Source organism: Alnus glutinosa, chromosome 8, assembly GCF_958979055.1.
Source record: "Alnus glutinosa chromosome 8, dhAlnGlut1.1, whole genome shotgun sequence".
NCBI lineage: Eukaryota > Viridiplantae > Streptophyta > Magnoliopsida > Fagales > Betulaceae > Alnus > Alnus glutinosa.
The window spans coordinates 23,946,788-23,970,543 of record NC_084893.1 but is presented as its reverse complement, the minus strand read 5'-3'; the positions used below and the strand labels follow the sequence as shown (position 1 = coordinate 23,970,543).

Genomic DNA, 23,756 nt, shown 5'->3' with positions numbered 1-23,756 from the left:
ACCCTTAAAAAACACTATTGAATTTCTCTTTCAAAATATTATATGACTTAACCATTAAAGACTCTTTACTAGCTCCCGGACATATATGCGCCACTTCAATGGTCTAATCCTTAATTTAGAAGACATTCATCATCTATATTTCATTTGAAATTAATAATTTTATTTATTGTCTAGATGACGTTAATATTAACACGTCTTTTAAAATATTTTTAAAATGTAACATCATGCACACTTTAAATCCTGATCGTTGATTCCATCCGAATGCACGAAAACCTGCTTCATCATTTATCAGTGCGGACTGGCTGCAAGCCTGCAACTTAATTATGCGCCCACTCATTGATTTGGGTCCACTCGAACAGCTCGTCCAGACTTAAATATTTTCTTAGTAGCTTTTGATTGTCTGCTGTAGCTAGGCCTTGTTTACTTCCTATTTAGTTGGGCCTGGGTTGATGAATGCAATTCTAGAGATTTGGGCTTGGAAGGCCCTAGTTGTCGGTCCAAGCAGTCATTTCCAACACAATTGGGTCCCATGAAGCACGTTTCATTATTGAATTCTACCAGGCCCTTGCACATGGAATTGCAGTCCAAAAGCAGCCACTCCTTTCATTTCAGGCCCATTTGCCCAAGACACTTCCTCCACGGACAAGTTTCTAGCCTACCTTTAGGGTTGTTTTCTTGGGGTTTTAGCGTTTCTCCCTATTCTGATCCAGTTGGGCTTCAAACTTACTGTCCTTGAAATAGATATAATTTGCTTCCACTGTGTTTTCTTACTCCCGACGGTTTTATCTATCATTTTGGGCTGCATCCTTCTTTGGTTGCATTCCAATATAATTACATAAAATTCTCTTACTCTTGATAGTTGTAACCATCATATTGGGCTACATCTTTCCCTAACTGCATTTCCGCTCGATTTTCACCAACTTGATTTCTCTCAATTGCAATGAGGTGCTAGTTGTTTGTTTAGTTTGAGTGTTCCGGTTGAGTTGATTGTATTACACAAGCCTTTCTTACCGTGCTTGCTAGATATACAAACAAATTAAACCACATAAGAAAAGCAAGCTCCCTATATGCTTCCCATTTTCCTTGCTCTACCTATTAAGTGACACAAATTATCTAACTTGAAAGGGCAACTGAACATAAACAAAACACATATTGGCAGTCTAGTATTTAGTTAAAAAAAACATAGGGGCCTAGCTTGTTTGATAACTAGAGCCTAATACATAAACAAAATACAAGTGTCCACTCGTGCTTTCAGGTGGGACAAAGTCGGATTTTAACTAAACCGACTTGAAGAAACGAATGCGGTCTCTCTCTCTCTCTCTGTGTAAATACTACCATAATTAGGTCACAGACAAACAAGAAAAAGAGGGGAAAACGTTTTATGTTGAATGTGGATTAATTATGTGGATGGGAAGCTCTATAAAAATGGAGAATAATTATGGAGGCGAGGCCGATGCACGTCCTGAGGTGGCCGGGGATAAGCCCCCCTTCGTTTCACCATCCACTGTCGTTTTTGGCAGGCAGCACATGCCGCAGATACTCGCTCATGGGTACTTATCTGTCACACGCGAGACGTACGGTCCATGACAACTCTCACAATTATTGTTATTTTGTCCGCAACCGATCGACCATGTGCCATTTTTTGGATTTTTGTGGATCCGTAAATGATTCGGTTCTTTCATCACATCATGCCAGCTCATACTGTCCCCCTCCAACATCCTTAAGCCGCAAGAAACAAAAAATATCGTCACAGTTTTCACTTCTAGACCTACTTTAATTGTGTGCCCTCCCACGCGTTGATTCTCATTTCTCCGCACTTAATTATTTTTCACGAACTACATTAAATTTTACAATTTTAATTTATGGAAAATAATTCCGTTTTCTTCGTTCTGTAAAGTGAGAATGTTTGGTTTTAAGAATCTTTTTTTTAAAATTAAATTTAAGGGAAGACAGAAAAATACGGAAACATGTGACAGTCGAGAAAAATATACGCACATCGGCACATGATAGTGTCGTTTATGAATCGAATGAAGGTGGCATACATTGTATGTTCCTCCATCGAGATTCTGTATTGTCTGAGGTCAAACTAAGTGGCCGGGTTTACGTCTCTTTCTTAACTTAATAAGGTCTTAGATATATATATGAGCATCGAGCACCGGCCAAGAAGAAGATATTTATAGGTCATTTTCGAACAATATTCGATAAGCACAGAAAGAGATAAAATGCCTCAAAGCCTTTGATCTATGGAGCTGATTATCAAGTGCACCAAAAAGTCATCTTTCTTTTTGGACAGAAACACAAGTCATAGTTGAAATCTATCACTTAATCACAGTCAAAAACTTTAAAGAAATAATGTAGGTTAAAAACTTAAACACGTAATTCTTTATAGGTCATAGTTGATTATCAAGTGCACCAAAAAGTGATTCCCCAATGGCACCAGCCGAGACGTGTTTACCATCTGTCACCATGCATGTACATAACAACAACATCAACATAAGTTCGTATCAATCATATTACGTGTATATCTTTTGTTACCACAGGACGACAACAACAATCATATAAGTCCGTACAATCAACAAAAGGTATAAAGACATGTAACGTATATATCTTTGCACGTTGATCAATTTTATTTTTTTTTATCATGTCCGGCCTCAAAAAATAGCATAAAAGAGTAAAAGACCAGAAGAGATGGGTAAGATGTAGGTTGAATTTAAGAAATAATAAATGGGAAACAAACAAGGCTCACCTTGCCCATCTACTTTCGTTTCTTTTGAAGAAATTAAATGGGGTAGTACTTTCAGGGTCCCCCACCCCGTCCATGCATCTCCTTTAATTTCTTTTGCGAGCTAGCTACCAAACACAAAAAATAATAAGCTAGACTGCAAAAGCAATAGGTAGGACTATGGCCTGAGTGCACCAAATGATGCCAAATTGTCCTATCAATGGCCATGAATGAGGTACTTTAAACGGATAGACATCTTCCTTCCCCACTTTTCCTCAATTTTCCTGACTAGATGGTTAGCAATGGGACAGAAAATAAAAGTGCGAGAGTTTCTACGTGATTATATATGCTATTCAATTAAGATATGATACAATATTTATAACTTTTAAATAATTTTTATATAATTTTAATATTTTTTGTAGATTAATTATTAGATATTTAAGACCCACATGTAAGAAAATAGATTCAATGATTAGTTTAAAAAAAAAGTTGTTAGAGTTATACAAAAATCATTTCTCATTCAAATAAGGGGCTAAAAAACTCATAATTTATATAGAACTCAGTTGTTAGGTAAGTGGTTAGACAACTCAAAATTTATTTAGACATATGAGTTTTATGAGATATGTTATTTTTACAACTCTTACATAATAATTGCATAACAATGCTGATGTGTCCAGTATTTTTTTTTTAAAAAAAAAATATAAAATGATGGATACATCAGCATTATTGTGTAATTGTTGTGCATCTAACATATCTCAAAATTTATATGGGCTATGTCACAATTGTTAGCAATTATGTGTGTATGAATGTGAAACATGATATATATTTGTTAAAATATTAATTAAACGATTATATGCCGGGATTATTCTTAACATATTTGAATTCTTTGTTAATTCTAATAAACAAACCTTCAAATATCAAAATTTATCGATTAACAAATAACTAAAATCTATAATTGGATGGACTTATTATAGATAGTGTATTAACGTTGGAGTTTGTGGTGCCTTTCTCTCATTTACTCATATATATATATATATATATATATATATATATATATATATATATATATAATGATTTTCATTGAATTTATCAGAGAAAAGTATCAAACCAACAAATAGGTATACATACTTGATCAAAACATCAAAGTGAATTCTTATGAATTATTGAGTGATTAAATTCTAAAAAAGTATACAAAATAAATTAAAATCACCATCTTTTCTATGGAAAAACAACCTTCTGAAATTTTTTAATTTCGATATTTTTTATTTCTTGCCACCAGCCTCATTAGAGTAGAATACGGTCCTTAAATAGAGAGTATAGAAATGTCTCATGCACAACAATTGTCCAGGAATCATGTCTCGAGTATATTGGTTATGTTTAGCAAAGACATGACATAAATAGAATAATGGGTTGTTAGTGAGTAGTTAATTTTGAAATTATAAAAAGTGATAAATGTGATATAAAGTAAAAAGTATTTGTATAGAAAAATGAAAAATAAAAATAAAAAATTGTATTGTAATGAATTTTTTATTTGAATAATAATAAAAAAAATTATTAATGTGATATAAAAAATAAATAAATATTTTAATATCGATTGTTATTAAAAAAATATAAAAATGAAACAAAAAATATAAATTTTTTTTCTCCCACTACTTTTTCCATGGCATACCTTTGCCAAACATAGCCATTGGGTTCTGTTGAAAGGTGCAGTACAAAGATGTACAGAGTACCCGAAGCCCTGTTACGGATCATGGGACTGGGCCCCACCTCTACCACGGCGACCACGTGGCGGGCCCCAGCTGGCATGTCCTTTTCCTTTGTATTTATATTGCAGCCTTTTCGCAGGGCAATCAGGGATCAAAATGTTTGGAAAGGACATGGCGGCCTTGATTTTCTAGTGTCGATTCAGTTTTTGTGACATTCGACGTCTGTAATTATATTTAACAACTACATTATATTTCAAAAAAAAAAAAAAAAAAAAACTACATTATTAAATAAAATAAAATAAAATTTTACCCATAAAATAAATCTTTCCTATTCCTAGTCCACTGTTATTGAATTCGAATTTGAAAATAAACGGGAGAATAGCCGATTTCATATAATTGGGAGGCGTTTTTGTCCAACAAAAAGTAAAATACCATTCAAATATAACTTTTCTTTAGTTTACTTGAACCAAAGAGAATTGAGATCATTAAATTCATTATTGTTTTCAAAATATAATGGGTGTGTTTGATAAATCTTTTGTTGTGTTTTTATTTTTTTTAATGTTCTGTTTGTTTGTTTTGATGTAAAATATTTTCTTTCGATGAAATTATTTTTTAGAAATTATGATTTTTCGTAAAATATTTTTCGACGTTTGACTCGTACGAAAAAATTGTCAATGGCATAAAACAGAATGTAGCAACGTCCGGCCGTCATTGCTAGATTCCGACAAATCAAATTCTAAAAAGCTTTTTTAAAAAATATTTTATACCGAAACAAACAGAACATAAACAATAATAAAAAAGTGATTAATGTGATATAAAAAATTAAAATGTTTTGAATTTAATTTTTTTTTTTTTTTTTTTTTTTAGGTTGTGCGTGATTGTAGTTAACAGATATATTTCAAAAAAGATAATAAAATGTTATCAAAGTAATACTCGAGAGTAATTAGGACATTTTATATTTTGGACACTTGCCTAAAGATATAGTTTGAGAAGTGGCCATGTATAATTGGACGGTTCACCCGCCCCAATGGTAAAAAAGTTGATGAGTGAGTTCAGCAATAATAATGATCAAGTCTCCAAGATTTTTATGGGGTAAAATCCAAATGTAAACTCTCAACCGATCAAGATTTTTATGAGGTAAAATCCAAATGTAAACTCTCAACCCATCAAGATTTTTATGACTTTACTAGTTTTCATAATATATATATATATATATATATATATATATATATATATATATATATATATATATATATATATAATTTTTGAATGGTTAACAATTTAGATAATAAATATAAAAAAAAAATGAATATATGATCTATTTATTTATGCAAATTTTGGACGGTCCACTTATTTGTTCTCGCATATTTTATATTCAAATTGTTAACTATTCGGACAAAAAATTGTTGAAGATTGGAATATGAACACTATAATTATGTTAATTGATCTCTAGCTTTGAAAGATGAACCAAAGTCATCCTGATCAAGACTGTTGCTTACAATTTTTTTTTAGCGGTCGTAAAAAATAATTGATGTGATATAAAATATAAAAAAATTATAAGAAAAAGTGAAAAAAAAAAAAAAAAAAAAAACTCATTACATTTTTTTTTTTTTTTTATTAAGTACATCAGTAACCGATTACAAGGAAAAATAAATAACACAAATACAATAGGGTATGGGCAACCCAAATATTAAACTAAGAACGTAAGTACGCAGGGGCAATGCTTTCGAAGATGCGGGCCCTTTGACTCGAGGCACGGATGCCACAAAGTCGGGGTCACCATTAAAGGTGATTTCACAAGTATATTGAGTTACAAGGATCCAAACACTAAAACAGGGGTAAACAGGGGGAGAGGGGTACAACAAGTAAGCCCAAAAAAACAGTAATACAAAAACATTAAAATAAACAGTAGCAGTCCAGAGGAAGGCGGGGTGGGAGCCGTCCATGACGGCGCGTGGGGAACACGCGCCGCCAAGGAGAGGCCTCTCATCAGCCGGATTCGCCGGCGTGGCCCAGAAACACCGGACACGGTCGAGGGGGGAAGTGGGGAGCGCAAACGTGGCATACACGCGCGAAGGAGAGCAAAGAGCTCGCTGGAGCGTGTGTGCCACGCGCGGGGGAGCAGAAGACGGCTGAGGAAAAAACGACCGTCGATGGAAACCGGAGACGCCGGTGAACTCGGTGGTGAGGCGCGTGTCTTGTAATTATTTGCGGAGGAGTGTAGATCTAAATCTGAAAAATTGAAACAAAACCCCTTGCAAAAAATTACAAAAAACTCGGTAGAAGGCGGAGGAAAATAGCCTGAACAGACGTTGTAGAGACACAAAAACCAGTAAAAAGCATGTAAGATAGGTGGGTAGATGGAGCTTATGCCTTAACTCCAAAGGCTTGAAAAACTGGAAAGAAGGTAGAAGGTTGAAGAGATAGATGATGGAAAGTGAGAAGTAAGGGTGGTCGGATATTGGGGTGGAAGAAGAAGAGAGGAAAACGGAGATGGGTGGTGGGGAGGGAAGCACAGTGCTTCCCTCCCATGGCGGCTTACACAGGAAAAAAATCAGGGAGAAAAGGATGGAGGAGAGAGAATGGAGAGTTTTTTTTTTGGTCAAATTAATTTAGATTGAGTTTTTTTATTTGAATAGTAATAAAAAGAATTGTTGATGTGAGAAAAAATTAAAAAAAAAATTATATATATAAATTTTTTTTATTTAAAAAAAAAAAAAAAAAAAAAAAAAAAAAAAAAAAGGCTGGTGGGGGTGGAGGGGAGAGAGAGAGGGGGTTGTGAAACGAGGCCTTGTCAACATTAATTAGGAGGAATCTATCGAAGATTTCCCAAGCGATACAAGTGAATTTGCAAGCATCCACGCAAACCATATGGGACCAAATCTCATCTACCCAAACTTGATCATTTCACTCCATCAATTTTGATAGCCGTCTCCGTCTATTGAGAAAAAGATTTGTGTTGTTAGTGGATATAAAAAATAGAAGAAAAAAGATGCTAGATTTATTATCCATTAAAAAAAATAATAATAATAAATTGATGTCGCAACAGGATCTGCCGATATGGGACTGCCACATCCACTCCCAAATGAGTAATGCTACGAGTAATGCTAAAAGTTCATCTTATGTCCCTTTAATAATGAGGTGATTTTTAAAATTACTACTGGACTTGTGATTGATTACTATTGAATTTTGACCAAATTATAATTTTAAAAGACACAAAAATAACATATGAAAAACTTCTAAAAATTTAAAGTAATTCTACAAGTCCTTCATTTATCATTTTTGTGTCCCTTTAAAAGTAATAGCATTATATTACTCTATTTTTATCCTTATCCTTGTAAAAGTGCCCTGCCACGCCAGTGAACTTTTAGCAAAGAGAAAGTGAACTAAAAGTGTAAGGGTAATCAATTATTTAAGAAATGTTACTCTAAGTGGCCACCACTTTAGTCACTAATTAAATAAATAAAAAATGAATTAGGATGATGAACACCACATAAATAATGAATGGCCAGAATGTTTATAAAGTAAAATCGTATAGTTTCTCCATCAAGTCACTGACCCTGATCACTCTCGATCAATCAACGCCAGGGCTTTAATTAGAACGGTGCATATATTTTCTAAATGATCGACAAAATGTAGAAGTTCATCGATCTCCCATCATGTTATCTTGTTATTAGCACCACTTACAACATAAATGGACCCTAATGACCAATGACCATGGGGCACATGCCCTTTTCAGGATAAGCTTTTGTTGATCCAGGAAGCTAGCATCTATATATATTGGATGCTGAAAAGAAGACAGAGGATTAGAAATGTCTATTGAAAGTTCAGTAATTAAGACTATTTTTTTGATGCTTAAGTCAGTGAAAATAGATGTCTACCTGGTGAAGTATCATCTGCAGGTAATGAAAAAATAAGAAAGACATTGGGACAATCTGAAGGTAGTTTTGACGGTACTTCACCTCAGCAATTCAAAACTTCTGGACGATACGAAGACCTTCCGAGCGTTATATATCAAAGAAATTAATATAAACTCAAACTATTAATATAACTGATGAATGGTCAAACCATAAGATGTGTAGATTATTTCACCTTAATATTATATGGTAAACACGCTAAACAACACACGTTATGAGCAAATATGGCATCTTCCTCGATGTAAGGATATTGAATAGAAAACAAATAAATATCTACAAAAATAACATTAAAAAAATAATAAAATAATAAAATACAAATAAATGGGTTCAACTGTTCAAGACCTACTCCAAGTACAACCTTACCAAATTAAGCAGCCCTTTGCCCCTTTCGATCCAACTGTAATGCGCAAAGAAACTTTTTTTTCTTAATAATTTTTTAACCAGGGCTAATCCAACCATGATTAGACTTTATCACTTAATTTTATGAAATATTTATAATATATGCGGTAATAATGGCATGTAATAATTGTAGACTTTATGATCACTTAGAGAGCAAAAGAAGACTAAGTAGCTGGGTGTCAATGGGAGAGGTTTCACGCCTCCCTCTCTTAATGGTGTTTCCCTGGCCTCCTTGCCCTTCTAGGGTGAGAGAGATTTTTTGCTCATCTTTGACAAGAGTTAGTGGAGTTTTTGATGTTTTCCATCTATTAGGACATTAGAGTTTTTGTTCCCCCCGAGTTAGACTCGATAGTGGTTAATGTTTCCAGACAGAAGACTTCATAGAATTTGAGTTGGGGAGCGACTTTCTGGTGTGTTTTCTAGCGGAGTTTCTGACTTTGTTTTTTTTGTTTAGGTTTCTTTATTTGGAGTCAAATCTGCTCACTTCGGCTAGTTTTTCCATGACACGCGTCTTTCCACTGTGGTCGCCGACTTCTTTTGATCCAGCAGCCTCCAGCCACAGCCGTGCCGGTTTTTCACGCTCGGTGCGTGGCTTACACACGCCAGGGAGGTCACTCCCTGGACCAGGGCTTGTGGGTCATGGCTTGTCTTCCAGGGTGCGGTTGGGAGTTTTTCAGCGGATCAAAGGTCTTCTAACAGATTTCTGCTGCAGAGAAGGTCTCCGGTGGCAATGCGTGCTGCCTGCGACAGCGCCACCTGACGCCAATCCCCGTTTTGGCTTCTGTTTAGGATGTTTTATGTTTTCTTTTCTTTTCTTTTCACAGTTGGCCTCTATGATGCTTAAATGTTACTGAACTATTTGTTGGCTTACGTGCTAGATTTACCCTCTTTTATTTGTTGATTATGCTTAAATGTAAAGAGTGGCTCAGTGTTGTCCCTGTAATGGTTATGTATTGCTTTGGTTGTTGTTCAAGTCAGATTTATCTAGCTTAGGGTGTATAAGTCTTGTACTTCTGGTTTTCATCCTTGCTCTGGGGCTTTCTTAAATAATATATGATAGCACATGTTATTTGTTCAAAAAAAAAAAAAAAAACCACAACTTAAAAAATAGAGGGGTGGTAAAAGGCCGTTCAACCATCACCAAAAGAGAATAGTGAGTGGTCGAAACACTCGAAACTTGTCAAGAAGTGACTGAACCAACCCTTATGATTGAAGGGTAGTTGGGCCACCCATTTATATGTTTTAATGAAAAATACATATATCTAACTCAAACTAATATCCAATTTGTAATGTTTCTTGAACTATCAATTGCTTCAATGTTTCTCCCAAAATTATCAAAAAATTTCAATGTATCCCTTGTCCCGGAAAAAATGTAAAAATGGCCATAATTTTTTTTTGAAAAGACAAATATCTTTATAAATTCAAAAAAGCAAACAAAAAAAAAAACACGATGAATAGGGCAGGGTATTAGTTAAATCGGTGATGGTAGGGTATTTTTTTCCTACCGAACCCAAAAAGCCGGTTAATCATTAGCTTTTATATTGGACCAAACATATTTTTATGAACCAAAATGGGTCTTTTTGGCGTAAACAATTGTTTTTTGGACTAAACAAATGTTTATTGGACATGCTTTTGGACTAAACAAGTAATTAGAACTTGGTTCGGTTCGATTAACTAATGAAATAAAATTTCTACAGGCTACCGAATCTAACCGACGCTAAAACACTTTTTTTATACTGACTGTCGAAAGTACGTTAGTAGGCCGTTCGTAGTGGTTACTAGATAGCAATCGGATATTTTGCGCACCCCTAACGGTGGCCGTGGGTCACTAATTTTTTTTTTTTTTTCTAAATTTTGATAAAGGGTATTTTTGTTATTTTTTGTACAAATTATGTGCATTGTAATTTTTTTGTAGTTTGAGAGATATTGACGAAATATTTAGTGTAGTTTTTTTTTGGTGGGGGAGGAGGAGTTCGTTACAAATTTACAAATAGAGTCTTAGTTCGAGCATGTAAGTGTACATTTTCCTCTCTCTCTCTCTCTCTCTCTCTCTATATATATATATATATATATATTTATTTATTTTTTCTGTGTTGCTATATTTTTTTGGGTTAAATCCCTCTTTTGGTAACGAGATTTTGGACTTTTATCAAATGAATTTTCAAAATAATCAGAAGTTGTGCAGTTGTTCCAGTAACTTTTTAATCCCTCCTCCAATATTCGGTTCAAAAATTTAATGACATGCCATATCAACGCTTATTAAAAACACAATGCCAAATGAGATATGATTCCCTGCTAGCTTTTCACACAATTAAAAACATAATTATCATATGTAGCAGGGAATCATACTCTTTAAAAAAAAAAAAATAATAATTGTTTTACATTACATTACTCTACAACAATCTTACATAAAGACATATAGGGTGTGAGACTCATGCATGTAAGTCTTATATACATGAGTTCTACACCCCGTGTATCTTGGTGTAAGATTAATATAAAATAATGCGATATAAGAATAACACATCTCGAAAACTATATTTTATGCCAAATATTTCATATACCATGTCAGCATTATTTTAAAAGTAAAATTTAAAATTTAAAATTTAAAATTTAAAATTTAAAATTAAAAAAAAAAAAAAAAAAGAAAAAAAAATAAAAAAAAGAAAAGGTAGTTGGGGAGGGGATCCCACCCATCGGCAGGGGATCTTCTCCCTCATGGGTGGGTAAAATTTAGGATTTGACACTTAGCACTAAGCTAAAAAATGATATCGTACTATCTGATCTGTATTTAAAAATATGAACCCCCTATTCCAGTAAAATGAGTTTGCTTTAGCTTCTGACCAGAAAAAACGTCATATTAAATCCTCTGTCAATGGCCTTTTCTAGCTGTAAGCCTGTAGTGTAAGATAAACATCAAATAGAAAATAGACAAAAATAATAAATAATAATAAAAATAAAAATAAAAGAAAAAGGGCCCCACACTACTTTGGTACTTTAATGACGTACCCACGTTTTATAGACAAGTGTCTGAACTTTCTCTGTTGCCTTCTCTCTTATAAATACCGCCTCATTCCTTACCAAAACCACCACCACCACCACCACCACAAACGCCTCTAAGCACCACCGCAACGCATCTTCTTCGCTAAGATTTTTTCGTTGTTTTCAATTAATATCACTAGCTTTTGCATGGCAGTGAGCTTGTTGGCGCATGTGGTATCCGACCTCTGTCTCGGCAAGCCAGCCCTGAGGTCCTTGACCGTCTCCGCCACCGTCGCTGACGCCTTGGCCGCCTTGAAAAACTCCGACGAAAACTTCATCAGCGTATGGGACTGTGTCCACCACTCCGCCAAGGCTGGATTTGGTGACGACCACGGCGCCGGCAGCGTTGGCGACGAGTGCCGTTGCGTTGGCAAGCTGTGCATGGTGGACGTGATATGCTATCTTTGCAAGGATGAGAACCTGTTGTCTCCGTCTGCTGCTCTCAAGGCACCTGTCTCTTCGGTCTTGCCAAAGATTCCAGGACTCGTGATTCATGTGGAACCATCTTTGAGGTACTGATATAGACTCATAATTTTGTCTCTGTCTCTGTTCTCACATTGGATTAGCTTTTCCAATGCAGGGTGTCAAAAATCTCATTTGGGTTTTCCTTCAATTTCGGTTTTAATATCTCCATAGGAGTTTTTCATGATTTTAAATGGTCTGTTGAAAGTCGAGCGTTATATTTGTTTACACTCTGTAATTTTCATCATCGCAGCTTATCCCTGCCATTTCATTCAATTCTTGACAATTCCTGTTCGAAATTAACTTTTCCTCTTGAAATTCCAGTTGGTTTCTTTAGCTTCCTGAATGTTTTGATTTCCTTGTAGCATTTCTAGTTTTAATCTGAATTAGCAGAAAGACGAAAGCAACTTTACCCAATTAAACCAAGCCTCCTCTGTTTCAATAAGTTTAATTGCATAACGTGAATCTCTTTTTTTTTTTGTGTGTGTGTTTCAGCTTACTAGAAGCCATTGATCTCATCCTTCAAGGAGCCCAGAACCTTGTGGTACCAATACAAACAAAACCAAGCAGCTATTCAAGAAGAAAACAGCTCCAAAAGCCCTCAACCACCGGCCCTACCATCCACAACGGCCATGAATTCTGCTGGCTAACTCAAGAGGACGTGATCCGGTTCCTCCTCAGCTCCATCGGCCTGTTCTCCCCAATCCCGGCGCTATCCATCGACAGTCTCGGCATTATCACCAACGACATCTTGGCCATCGAGTATCACTCCCCTGCCTCTTCGGCTGTTAAAGCTATATCGCGCTCCCTCGCAGAGCAAACTTCCGTGGCAGTGGTCGACAGCGACGGATGCCTGATCGGCGAGATCTCACCCTTCACCCTCGCCTGCTGCGACGAGACGGTGGCAGCAGCCATCGCCACCCTGTCCTGCGGCGACCTCATGGCCTACGTGGACTGCGGAGGACCCCCGGAGGACCTTGTCAGGGTCGTGAAGGCCAGGTTGAAGGAAAAGAACTTAGAAGGCATGTTGGAAGAGTTCACCATTCTGTCTGATTCGGGAACTTCATTGTCGTCGCCTTTTTCGTCGGACGAGGAGTCCATGTTATCTCCTCCACGGTCAGGGCGGTATGGCAGGTCAATGAGTTACTCGGCGAGGATGGTAAGAAGGGCAGAGGCCATAGTCTGCCACCCCAAAAGCTCCTTGGTGGCGGTGATGATCCAGGCAATTGCTCACCGCGTGAATTACGTTTGGGTCATTGAGGATGACTGTAGCTTGGTTGGAATCGTCACCTTTTCTGACATGTTGAAGGTTTTCCGGGAACATTTGGACACCATGGGATAGGAAGCAAGGTTTTCGTTAATTAATCATCATGGGGGGCCAAGAAAAAAAAAAAAAAAAAATGCTGTGAATAGGTAAACTTTTTTGGGTTTTTAATTTAATGGGAAGTGAAGTTGGGTATGATCCTTCGTATCGTGTATTTTTCTCCATTTTTTTTTTTTTTTGTAGTGTTTGTTGTCATGAAAGAGCAGAAAATCAGGCACCGGCAGATTTGATCTTTTTGGCTCCTTGTTAATTGTTTCCATTTATTTGAAGGTTTTAATTTAATTATTATTATATATTACATATAATGTCTGATGTCTCTCAGATCGAGAATGGGGTTAAAAAGGTCAATAAATAAATCAAAAAGAATTCTGGATCAACTGTATGGATTAAAAAGTTGGCTTTGATGTCCCTGTGTAGCAAGTCTCCTGCCTCAAAAGGGTTTCAAGGGGCTCCTTTTATAGGAGTCGTCCAACTCTTCATGATGACAGCTCATGTCATGACTCATGACTGGACCGCATCCCACTTTATCTATCATGCATTAACCTCGAATTCCATGGCCATGGCCATGTTGGAATGGCTATATACCATATTTGATTATGACTATAATATTTTGCACACTTCAATGTGTATGATTTTTCGCATTAAGTTATTATGCGGGTCGTACCTGAATGTTGACCTAATTGCTTTACAAAATGCATTATTTCTTTTTTCTCTAATGACATAATAACGTAGATAACACTTACCAATTTATTCAAAAATCATGTTATTTCTAGAGCGACATTCTTATTGGTTATTCTCAATTAGACCAGGCTTACTACACGAGCTAAGTTTCGTTTGTGATTTACTTGTTGAGTCATAAATTTACGCAGTTATTTTTGTAATGCTTCTTAATTTAATTAACTCGATATATCTCTTCGAACCTATTTATCAAGTAAATAAGCCCCAAGTGATGCTTCTACTTCTCAATAAGAGAGAACTAAGTAGTAGAAATACATGACTTTTCTTCTATTCTACTAACATTAACCATTACGACCAGAAAATTTACTAAGAACCATCACATTAACTTTAAAAATAATTACATTGTACACATCATTGCTATAAATAAGATCCTTACTAAACCTTAATACACTATCGCATCTCAAAATACTAATTTTGCAACGTCGCCCAAAAGTACTAATTACTATGAGCAGTATGCAAAATTCTATAATGAGTCCTCAAAGAATATTTAGATCAATATCATTATGCCAAACCACCACATCTGCCCTGAGGTTCTTTTTACCTAAAACCTAATTGGCTCATATGTAAAACGAAGATGTTTTACAGGTGAAGAAGGTAAATCGTAAGTCCATGACTTAGTAAATAAGTAAGCTAGTACTAGTGTGTGACTATGAACATTTCATTATGCAGATAAAAGTATATGTAATGCAATGTTCTTTTCCAAAATTAACTTTTTAGAACCTTTGTAAGTATCACCATTTCTTACATAGAGTATCCATACAAATATCACAAGCTCTGCATCACGCCCAAAGCAAGGTTGTGCTTGTTCTACACATCACCTTTCAACAATGATTGGTCCATACATCCCCTATTTGTGGAACCCTATCAGCCTAGCCCTTTTTTCTTACGGCAAACGGCTGATAACAACATATCCCAACTAATAGTGTGTTAAATATCCTCCATATATATTAAATTACATGATACTAGTGTCAACATTCATTACTTTATTTCATATTTCATCTATTTTTCATAACATTTTGCATATAACTATATATAAGCATTCATATATGTATAAAAAGCAATCGTTAAAATATTTCGTTTGTGATTTGAGACAACGTTTATAAAAGTAAACCATGCTACACATTTCGTACATTTCAAGATGCTTAGAAGATAACCCAGGCTTTTCTTTGAAAACCTTACATAACATTGTACATAAAATGAGCCGGTTCAATATTTATAAAATTATTAGCACAGTGATAGCTTGTTTACCTCGGTCACTTAAACTCCCCTTTCGGCTCTAATCGTTGCGTTTGTCCTATTATTGTATTCAATCCATTGAAAATCCTCTTGAAGTCCTTACACAAAACCCTTCAACTTTTTCACATAATTTCCTTAATTAGAAATGTCCCTTATAAAAACCCTGGATTTGTTTGTTAAACTCAGGGACAATACATAATAGTGTCTGTCACTATTCACATTTATTTTATTTTATTTTTTTCATTTTTCATTTTCCAATAACAATCAACATCAAAACATTTCCACTTTTTCACTTTTTATATTACATCAATAATTTTTTATTACTATTCAAATAAAAAAATTCACTACAATACAAAACTTTTTCACTTTTTTTATACAAATTCTTTTTATTTTATATCACATCATCACTTTTTACTAATTCTAAAACTAACAACCAACTACTCTGTTCTGTTCTGTTCTTTGCCAAACAAGCCCCCTATCTTAGTGCCTAACCCCAAAAAAGTGCACTACACCTTGGCACCGCTCAATTGTTACTAATACAAATCAATTGCTTTTGTAGTGCCATAGATTATTAATAGGGTTAATTAGGTCTTAATTAGAAATCATGACTTTTTGACTTTTGCGTTGACTGAACTTTCGTTTTGAATTGAAAATGTTCGAAGTTCCTACCGAGAATGTTCGATGACGTGTTGTATTGTGTATCAGAAGGTACGTCCCACACTTTCGGCATGTGTGTCAGATCATACATTAAACGATCGAAATCGTACAAAGAATGTTCGTCTTAACCTAAATAATACAAGTGCACAAACATTCGAGCCTCGCTTGACGAATGTTTTCTAATTGATAGATCAATTTATCCTTATCCCCTACTACTTTTCCCCAATAAATACCCTTGCCCCTCTGTTTATTGTGTATTTCCGACTTTTGGAGCTAGTGTTACTCCGCTAAGAGTGTGTGAGATCGTTTTGGTGTGAGAGAAGCATTTTCGCTTTAAGGAGGTAATGCCTCCACCCTTGTGTCAAACTAACCATAAGATTTATTTTTCTACATGTGGGTGACAATGGGTCATACTTATTCAATGGTTAATTTTAAAAAAAGTTGTTGTCGTTGTACAAGAGTTGTATAGAAGTTGTAAACGTATCATATCTCTTAGTAATTTTTTACACGAACAAATCTGTTAGGAATGAATTCCACTCAAAATCGGGATCAAAACTCTACTTGAAGTCGAATTGAGGGTAGGAGTCACAATCCGAGGACTCATTGAAGAATCTGGTCAATGGTCCTACTCCCAGTTTGTTTTGGATAGGACTCTCATACCAAATCAAACTTTAGGAACTCTTAGTTTAAGTTGGAGTACAAAACTTAATTCATGTTTGAATCCACCTCTTTCCTTAAAAATATGATTATACCCCATGTATAAACTACAGACTGAATATTTTATGCATAAAACATATTTTAATCTCAGGGACTGACTTAGGCATCAGAGCGAGATCCCTATAAGGGTTTCTTGATTTTAGTTTGCAGTATTTTTTGGGAACGTGAAGAACATCGAATAACTTGCTATTCACATCGTACCAGAATCTATTCTAACAAAATCTAGCATAAAATTAAAGGGTTAAGATTAAAGATCTGACTTATTTAATTAAATGGGTCCGATTATGATTGACTTATATAGTCTTATACCCATATTTCGACATGACTCAAACTCGACACGCGATATAATGCAAACGGTTTTTGACCTGAGCTTCAAACCATACATAAATCCAATACAAAATTAAAAGATTAGGATTGCGAGGCTTGACCCATTTAATTAAATGGGTCGGATTAAGGTTGACCTATATAGTCTTATACACACGCTTTGACACGATTCGAACCTAACACGCAAACATGAACAATCAACCGTACTTTTAAACCAACAACATAATTTAATATAATATTAGAATAAGTTTATTTGTTATGTACCTTTGTTTTGAGTAATTCTTTTTTTTAAAAAAAAAAAAAAAAGAAGTTAGAACCTCAAAAAGAGTAAATGAATTGCCTCCTTTGTGCGTCCAATAAATAAGCAAAATATATATTTAAAGTAGTGAATGCAGTTGTTTGTCTAAATTAATACCATTGAATTTTCTTATTTAGATTTTAATTCTTGGCATGCACTAGAAGAAAATCAAACTGACATGAGCTAATGTTTCAATCCCCATTGAATTTAATGGCAATTAAAATGGCCTTTGTTGGTAGTTATTCAAAACTATGCTTCTAATGATCTTAATTAAGTAATAAATTCCCTTTCCACTTTACTAATCCTAATTAATTTATCCTTAATCGTGCAAGGGTTGCGTCTCTTCGATCTTGACATGCAGCACGGTCCACCTGACCAACTCGTAAACCTAATCAACCAATTTGCAAATTTTTAACACATTTTTCTTGCCAATTAATATATAAAGCATGCGAGCATGATGATGCTAACAATTTTTATTTATTTATTTATTATTATTTTTTTAATTTTAATTATTTTTAATTTATTTTTTTTGTACTTAATTTGAGAAACGTGGAATTGCCGTCACAACGAGTCCCAACACGCGCTTGCGTTAACTGCAGCATAATTGCATTATTAATTTTGTTTTTCTTCTGTTGACGAAATTTAACGTATCGATTAATATGGGGTGGAGCTGTTGCCAAAAACGTTAAAGAATATTATATATACAAATGGAGGGATTTGCGAGACTAATTTAACCAATATTTCATACACCCACTAAGAAAAATGAACGGCAATATGTGTAATTAAAATCCCAAAAGCCTAAAAGAAAAAGGTTATATATATATATATAGCTCATAAATGCTTCATTTATATAGACAAGTAAATCCGCTATATAAGTTTCTAATTTTCTTAATTAATTCAATGAAGTTTTATCCATATATACTTTAATATAATAGAGATAAATGTTAGAGTTCTTTATAGTGTCATTCTGAATGATGTAAATTTAATTTTTTTCTTTAAAAAATTAGATTTTGTAAGTCACCTTTTGAGATAATTTTTTATTTTTATTAAATCCATTTCATCTGGAAGGACGCTAGAAGAAGTTCTAGCATTTATAGGCCCATCCGCTCAAATTTCCATTCTGCTTTTCACGTGCAATTTTAGACGTGAAAGACCACAATCTCCAACAGATCAATTCATAAAATACCATACACTTGAAAAAATTACCCAAAAAAAAATAAAAAAAATACAAACAAATAATAATAATTAAAAAAAAAAAAAAAAAAGAGGCCGCTCTCTCAAACAATTATATTTTTATAAGAATATTATATATATATATATATACGTCTTTTTGGATGAGAATCAGAATGGGTGTCGGCGGGAGGGGATGAGATGGATTCCCAGCAATTCGGCGGAAGGAGCCAAATTCCGATGCCATTCCTCATTAGGAGTAACACGTGCGCACGCGCGCACGCACGCACAGGCTCATATTTAATTATTAGATTTATTGTTCATCTTTCCTGCTCCCACGATCCCCTCGCCAAAGACATTGAGACAACTTATCATCACGTCTTCATCATAAAAGATATTATTATTTTTTTTTTCTATTTAATCATAAAAGATATTAAATGTAAGTAAATATACTTCAATCTTGCAGGACAGTAGGGGGTAGTTCAATCAAAAATTGAACCAAAATAATTTTTTTTTCCATAAAAGTTGGAGTTTGAAATTCCAACACCCACCTAAATGTTAGATGATGAATAATCAGCTTCAAACAAAATTGAAAGGCCAATTGCAAATAATCATATTTTTTTGAGACATGATTAAGAGTGGTAATTCGTGTTTGGATTCGTTTCGAATTCGTAGATCGTATAAAAAATTTCTACCTTTTATGTTGCATGTCGAGTTCAATTCGTATCGAGACATGAGCATATGATTATATAGGTTAACCTAACTCTACCCATTTAATTAAACGGATTAAAATTTTCAATCATAACTTACTAATTTTAAGTTGAATTCGTCTCGAATTTGCAAGTTGTAAAAAATTGTCAGCTGTAGACCTAATGGTAATTTCTTGTCATTTCCCAATGATACGAAGCGAGACTAGTCACTTTTGAGGTTATTTCTTCAATCATCTCAAATTTCTTCATCTTATAAGAGCATTCACAGTAACTTCCTTTGAAGGATTCTGTTCCTTAAATTTTAGGAAAAATCTTTAAAAAGTCACAAAAAGCCATCTACATTAGCTTCCCTATATTTTTCTGTTAGTTAGGAATGTTGAAGCACTAGCATTCGCAAGGCATTATTAGAGTACTCCCATCAGTTTCCGAACCATTTTCCCTATATTTAGGGAACAAAACTACTTTTTGTTTCCCTATAAAAAAACACCCCACAGTAGATTCCTTAAATTTTTCTTATATCAATTAAATACTCTTTCTTTATCTTATTTTATTATTTTTTCTCTTTCTTATTTTATTTCTTTATTTTTTTTTATTTTTATTTTTTTTCCTCTCTTCCCCTCTCTTGTCTTCTCTAGAAACTTCCTCAAATCCCTCCTCTCTCGCCTCCGCCTCCCTCACCCTCCACGGCCTCCTCAATCCTCTTCCCAAATTCCACCACTCCTCTCACCTCCAAGCGTATGACACGATCCATTTTAGGAATAAAGGCTGATCTTCCACAGTGGGTGGAGGTACGAGTCCTCTCGCTTTCACTTTTCGCCGCATGAAACGGCGTCATCCTCCGATGTTGGTTGGGGATTGGACGGTTCTTGTTGGGGTGGGCGAAGGGGTTGGGTGGTGGAATCGTCGCCGTCCATTTGGAGAGGAGTGGAAGGTCGAAAGTTTAGAGTTTGAGTTCGAGATGGTTCATTATCCGGTCGCTTTTCGCCGCATGAAACGGCGTGATCCGCCAATGTTGGTTCGGGAATGGACAGTTCTTGTTGGGTGGTGGAATCGTCGCTGTCCATTTGGAGAGGAGTGGAAGGTTAAGGGTTTAGGGTTTGGGTTGGAGATGGTTCGTTATCCGGAGATGACGCCATTGGAGCAACTGGCTGTGCTATGGTGCTAGGAGAGAGGAGAGAGCCGTTTTCTTTTTTTATTAGAATAATGGGTTGGGAAGTAACAATGCTTCCCAACCAAAAAACCCAAATTTAGGGTATCTGCTAGAGGTTAGTTTTTGGTGTTTTTTATGATATTTTCCCTAAACATAGGGAAAGGAACTATTTTAGGGAGTCTGATGGGAGTGCTCTTAGAGCATTCCTAACAGCTTCCCAACCATTTTTCTTAAATATAGAGAACAAAACTACTTTTTGCTTCCCTCTAAAAAAATATCTCACAACAGCTTCCCATTACTTTTCTCTATAACATTAAAATATTGTTTTTTTACTTACTTTTACTTTTTCTTTTCCTTCTTAATTCTCTCTCTCGTTGTCTTTGTCAAGCAAGCCCCTCATCCCTACCGTGCTCAGTTTATTAACCAATTCATGTACAAACAAACACAAGAAAATCGAAAAGCATAGCAATAGAATAAGTATCAAACTCGCAATTTTTTTTTGGATTTTGGTTTCTTCTGGGTACTAGGTTTTTATTTTTCCTCAAAAATTTTCTTATTTTCCATCTGATTTCCCCAAATTCCTTCTGATTCCTTCTCTTGATATTCCAATTGGAAAGCAATCTTGCAAAGTTCAGTTGGAGAGTGGAGTTTGGCCGTTTTGAAGATTACCCATTTGATTATTTGCTTAATAGATTCTTTCTTTGGAATCGCTTTGATGGTTGATCCTATATTGCAAGCTTTGTCCAGTTCATGCAGGAATCTAGTGCGGAGGGTGGCCTCAAAAAATGATTCAGGCTTAAAGAAGGCGAAGCAATCGGCGTGCTCCGTCCAGGGAGGACGCTGGGCGAGGCCATGGCCCATGGAGGTCAAGCTCCCTCCAGAACCGCAAGATGCAGACCCATCGTCGTCTCCCTCAGTCGATTCAACCCCCTCCGCTGGCCCCACCCAACCATCCCTCCTCGTCGGCGGTTCTGGAGGGCATGGGTCGTCGTGGTGGAGGAACACAGAGAGAGAGAGAGAGAGAGAGAGAGAGAGAGGTAGAATTTTGGAGCTTGATATTCAGAGTTGAGAACGAGAAGGGAGATGGGAGAGACGTTGAAGGAAGAGAGAGAAGGAATTTTGTGAATAAAAAAATGCGTTGGGAAATGAACAATGCATTGGGAAGCACTGTTCATTTATTAGGGAATAGAAAATTTTAGGGAAGCTACTGTGGAGGGGTTTTTGTGACTTTTTTTGAAATTTTTCCTAAAATTTAGGGAACAGACCCCCATTAGAGCACTCTCGTCAGTCTATGTATATTGGTTCCCTTCCCTATATTTAGGAAAAATATCATAAAAAACACCAAAAACTAACCCACAGCAAATACCCTAAATTTGCATTTTCTGGTTGGGAAGCATTGCTGCTTCCCAACCCATTATTTTAATTAAAAAAAAAAAAAAAAAAAAACGGCTCTCTCCTCTCTCCTTCCCCCTTCCTACGTCCGAAAGATGAGTTCGCTGGAAACGATTTTCCAACACCATTGCCAGATGACTAAGAAGCTTGTTACTGATTTTCCTTCACTTTCTCACCAAACAAACAAATAACCACCTTAATCACACACACAAAATCCACAAAATTCAACTGTGAGAACAATTGGAAAGAAAGAAAAAAAAAAAATCTCAAATCCATGTCTTCCAAACAAAGTAATCAGAATACAGATTCATTGAAGGAGAACTACCAGATCTTGTAGTCTTGTGGAACCACACCATGTAGTTCGGCAATCCTTGTCGGAAAATCGGCTCTACTCAACTGGAAATCGCGTCTCCTCCGTCAATCCACGGGAAATTCGGTCCTTGTGTCACCAACAACACCCAACGGAGATCCACTGGAGATTCGGTGCCTTTGCTCTCCCCTTTCAACTTATCGGGTCTTCGAGTCTTCGTGGATCAACCCTTCTGCATCTTCGATTCTCTCTCTCAAGCTCTGGCTTTCCGTCTCTATTTCATTCTCTCCCTCGATCTCTCTCTCTCAGTATATCTCTCTCTTGGTTTCTGATGAGAGTAAAGAAAGGTAACTGGAAGAACGGAGAAGGTTAGTTTTGAGAGAGAGAGAGGGGACGGAGAAGACGAGGAATTTTTTTTTTTTTTTTTTTAAAATAACAATAATAAAAAAATAAAAGTAGGAAAGAGAAAGAATAATAAAATAAAAGTAAAAAATAGTATTTAATTGATATAGAAAAAAATTAAGGGAATCGTGGGGTATTTTTTTTAGAGGGAAACAAAAAATAGTTTTGTTCCTTAAATATAAGAAAAATGGTTGAAAATCTACTGTGAGTGCTCTTAGGGAAGCTGCTAGGAATGCTCTTATAATCATAAAAAAAAAAAAAAAAAAAAAAAAAAAAAAAAAAAAAAAAACTAACTCTCTCCTCTCGCATCTTTTCACGCTCCTTTCTTTTTTTTTCTTCGTCCATTCTTCTTCTTCTTCGTTGTCCATTGCCGTCCTGCTTCTTCTTCTTCGTTTTTTCTACTTCTTCTTCTTCTTCGTTGAAGATGGACTCGGATAAGAGTTCTTGCTGGAGGGTTGTGATGAGAGAGGACAGATCCAGAGTGGGTTCTTCTTCCTCTGCCTCGAGCAGAGAGAGAACTCAAACCAAACCCCCTAAAAATGCTGCAACCTTCGGACATACAGAACTCGAACCTGACCAAACTCGAACAATAAGGCGTTGTTGTCGTCCTCTCCTGAGACCCAAACCCACAAAGCGTGAGACTAGAATCCCCATGACCTCAACTCGATCGATAATTCTCTGCCATTTTTCTCATTCCTCCAATTCATGGGCTCCAAAGTTCTTCCTCAGGTTCTCTCTCTCTCGTATTCTCAATTTTTTGTTTATTCGAAAACGCTTTGAATGAAGTTTACGCTTTGTTGTCAGAGAAGAATCAAATCCTGAGGCCGAAGAAGAAGCGAATGCGGAAGCAGAGGTGGCTAAGAGTGTTGATTTCCTCTGAATTCTGCTTGCTCCGGTTGATTTCCTCTGATGAGCTTGAATGTAATACCCTTGATATTTCTTAGGCAACTTTTCCAAAGAACGACCAGAAATGTAATGAATAAAGAAAGAATGAATGAAGAAAGAACTGTGTATATTATTGCAAGTAAGGTAGGTTGACTCGAGCTCAACCTAAGCTCCAAAGAAAGAAACAAAAGAAAACAA

At 35.6% G+C, this 23,756-nt stretch overlaps 2 protein-coding genes across 2 annotated transcripts; both read left to right on the top strand.

The window, feature by feature from the left end:
* The first annotated feature begins 11,823 nt into the window (after nucleotides 1–11,823).
* LOC133875240 (CBS domain-containing protein CBSX5-like) lies at nucleotides 11,824–13,870 on the top strand. The gene is made up of 2 exons (XM_062313290.1): nucleotides 11,824–12,295; nucleotides 12,741–13,870. Exons 1-2 carry the CDS (start codon nucleotides 11,931–11,933, stop codon nucleotides 13,585–13,587), a joined length of 1,212 nt encoding a protein of 403 aa, XP_062169274.1. The 5' UTR covers nucleotides 11,824–11,930; the 3' UTR covers nucleotides 13,588–13,870.
* A 9,177-nt stretch (nucleotides 13,871–23,047) lies between these two features.
* Nucleotides 23,048–23,653, top strand: LOC133875255 (uncharacterized). The gene is made up of 2 exons (XM_062313312.1): nucleotides 23,048–23,402; nucleotides 23,478–23,653. Exons 1-2 carry the CDS (start codon nucleotides 23,098–23,100, stop codon nucleotides 23,551–23,553), a joined length of 381 nt encoding a protein of 126 aa, XP_062169296.1. The 5' UTR covers nucleotides 23,048–23,097; the 3' UTR covers nucleotides 23,554–23,653.
* Nucleotides 23,654–23,756: the final 103 nt, after the last annotated feature.

Excerpts from the sequence above, each read along its gene's own strand:
- LOC133875240 (XM_062313290.1), top strand. The coding sequence starts at position 11,931 with ATGGCAGTGAGCTTGTTGGCGCATGTGGTATCCGACCTCTGTCTCGGC. Across the intron at positions 12,296-12,740 it reads CATGTGGAACCATCTTTGAG|CTTACTAGAAGCCATTGATC; the intron begins GTACTGATATAG and ends TGTGTGTTTCAG.
- LOC133875255 (XM_062313312.1), top strand. The coding sequence starts at position 23,098 with ATGGACTCGGATAAGAGTTCTTGCTGGAGGGTTGTGATGAGAGAGGAC. Across the intron at positions 23,403-23,477 it reads GCTCCAAAGTTCTTCCTCAG|AGAAGAATCAAATCCTGAGG; the intron begins GTTCTCTCTCTC and ends CTTTGTTGTCAG.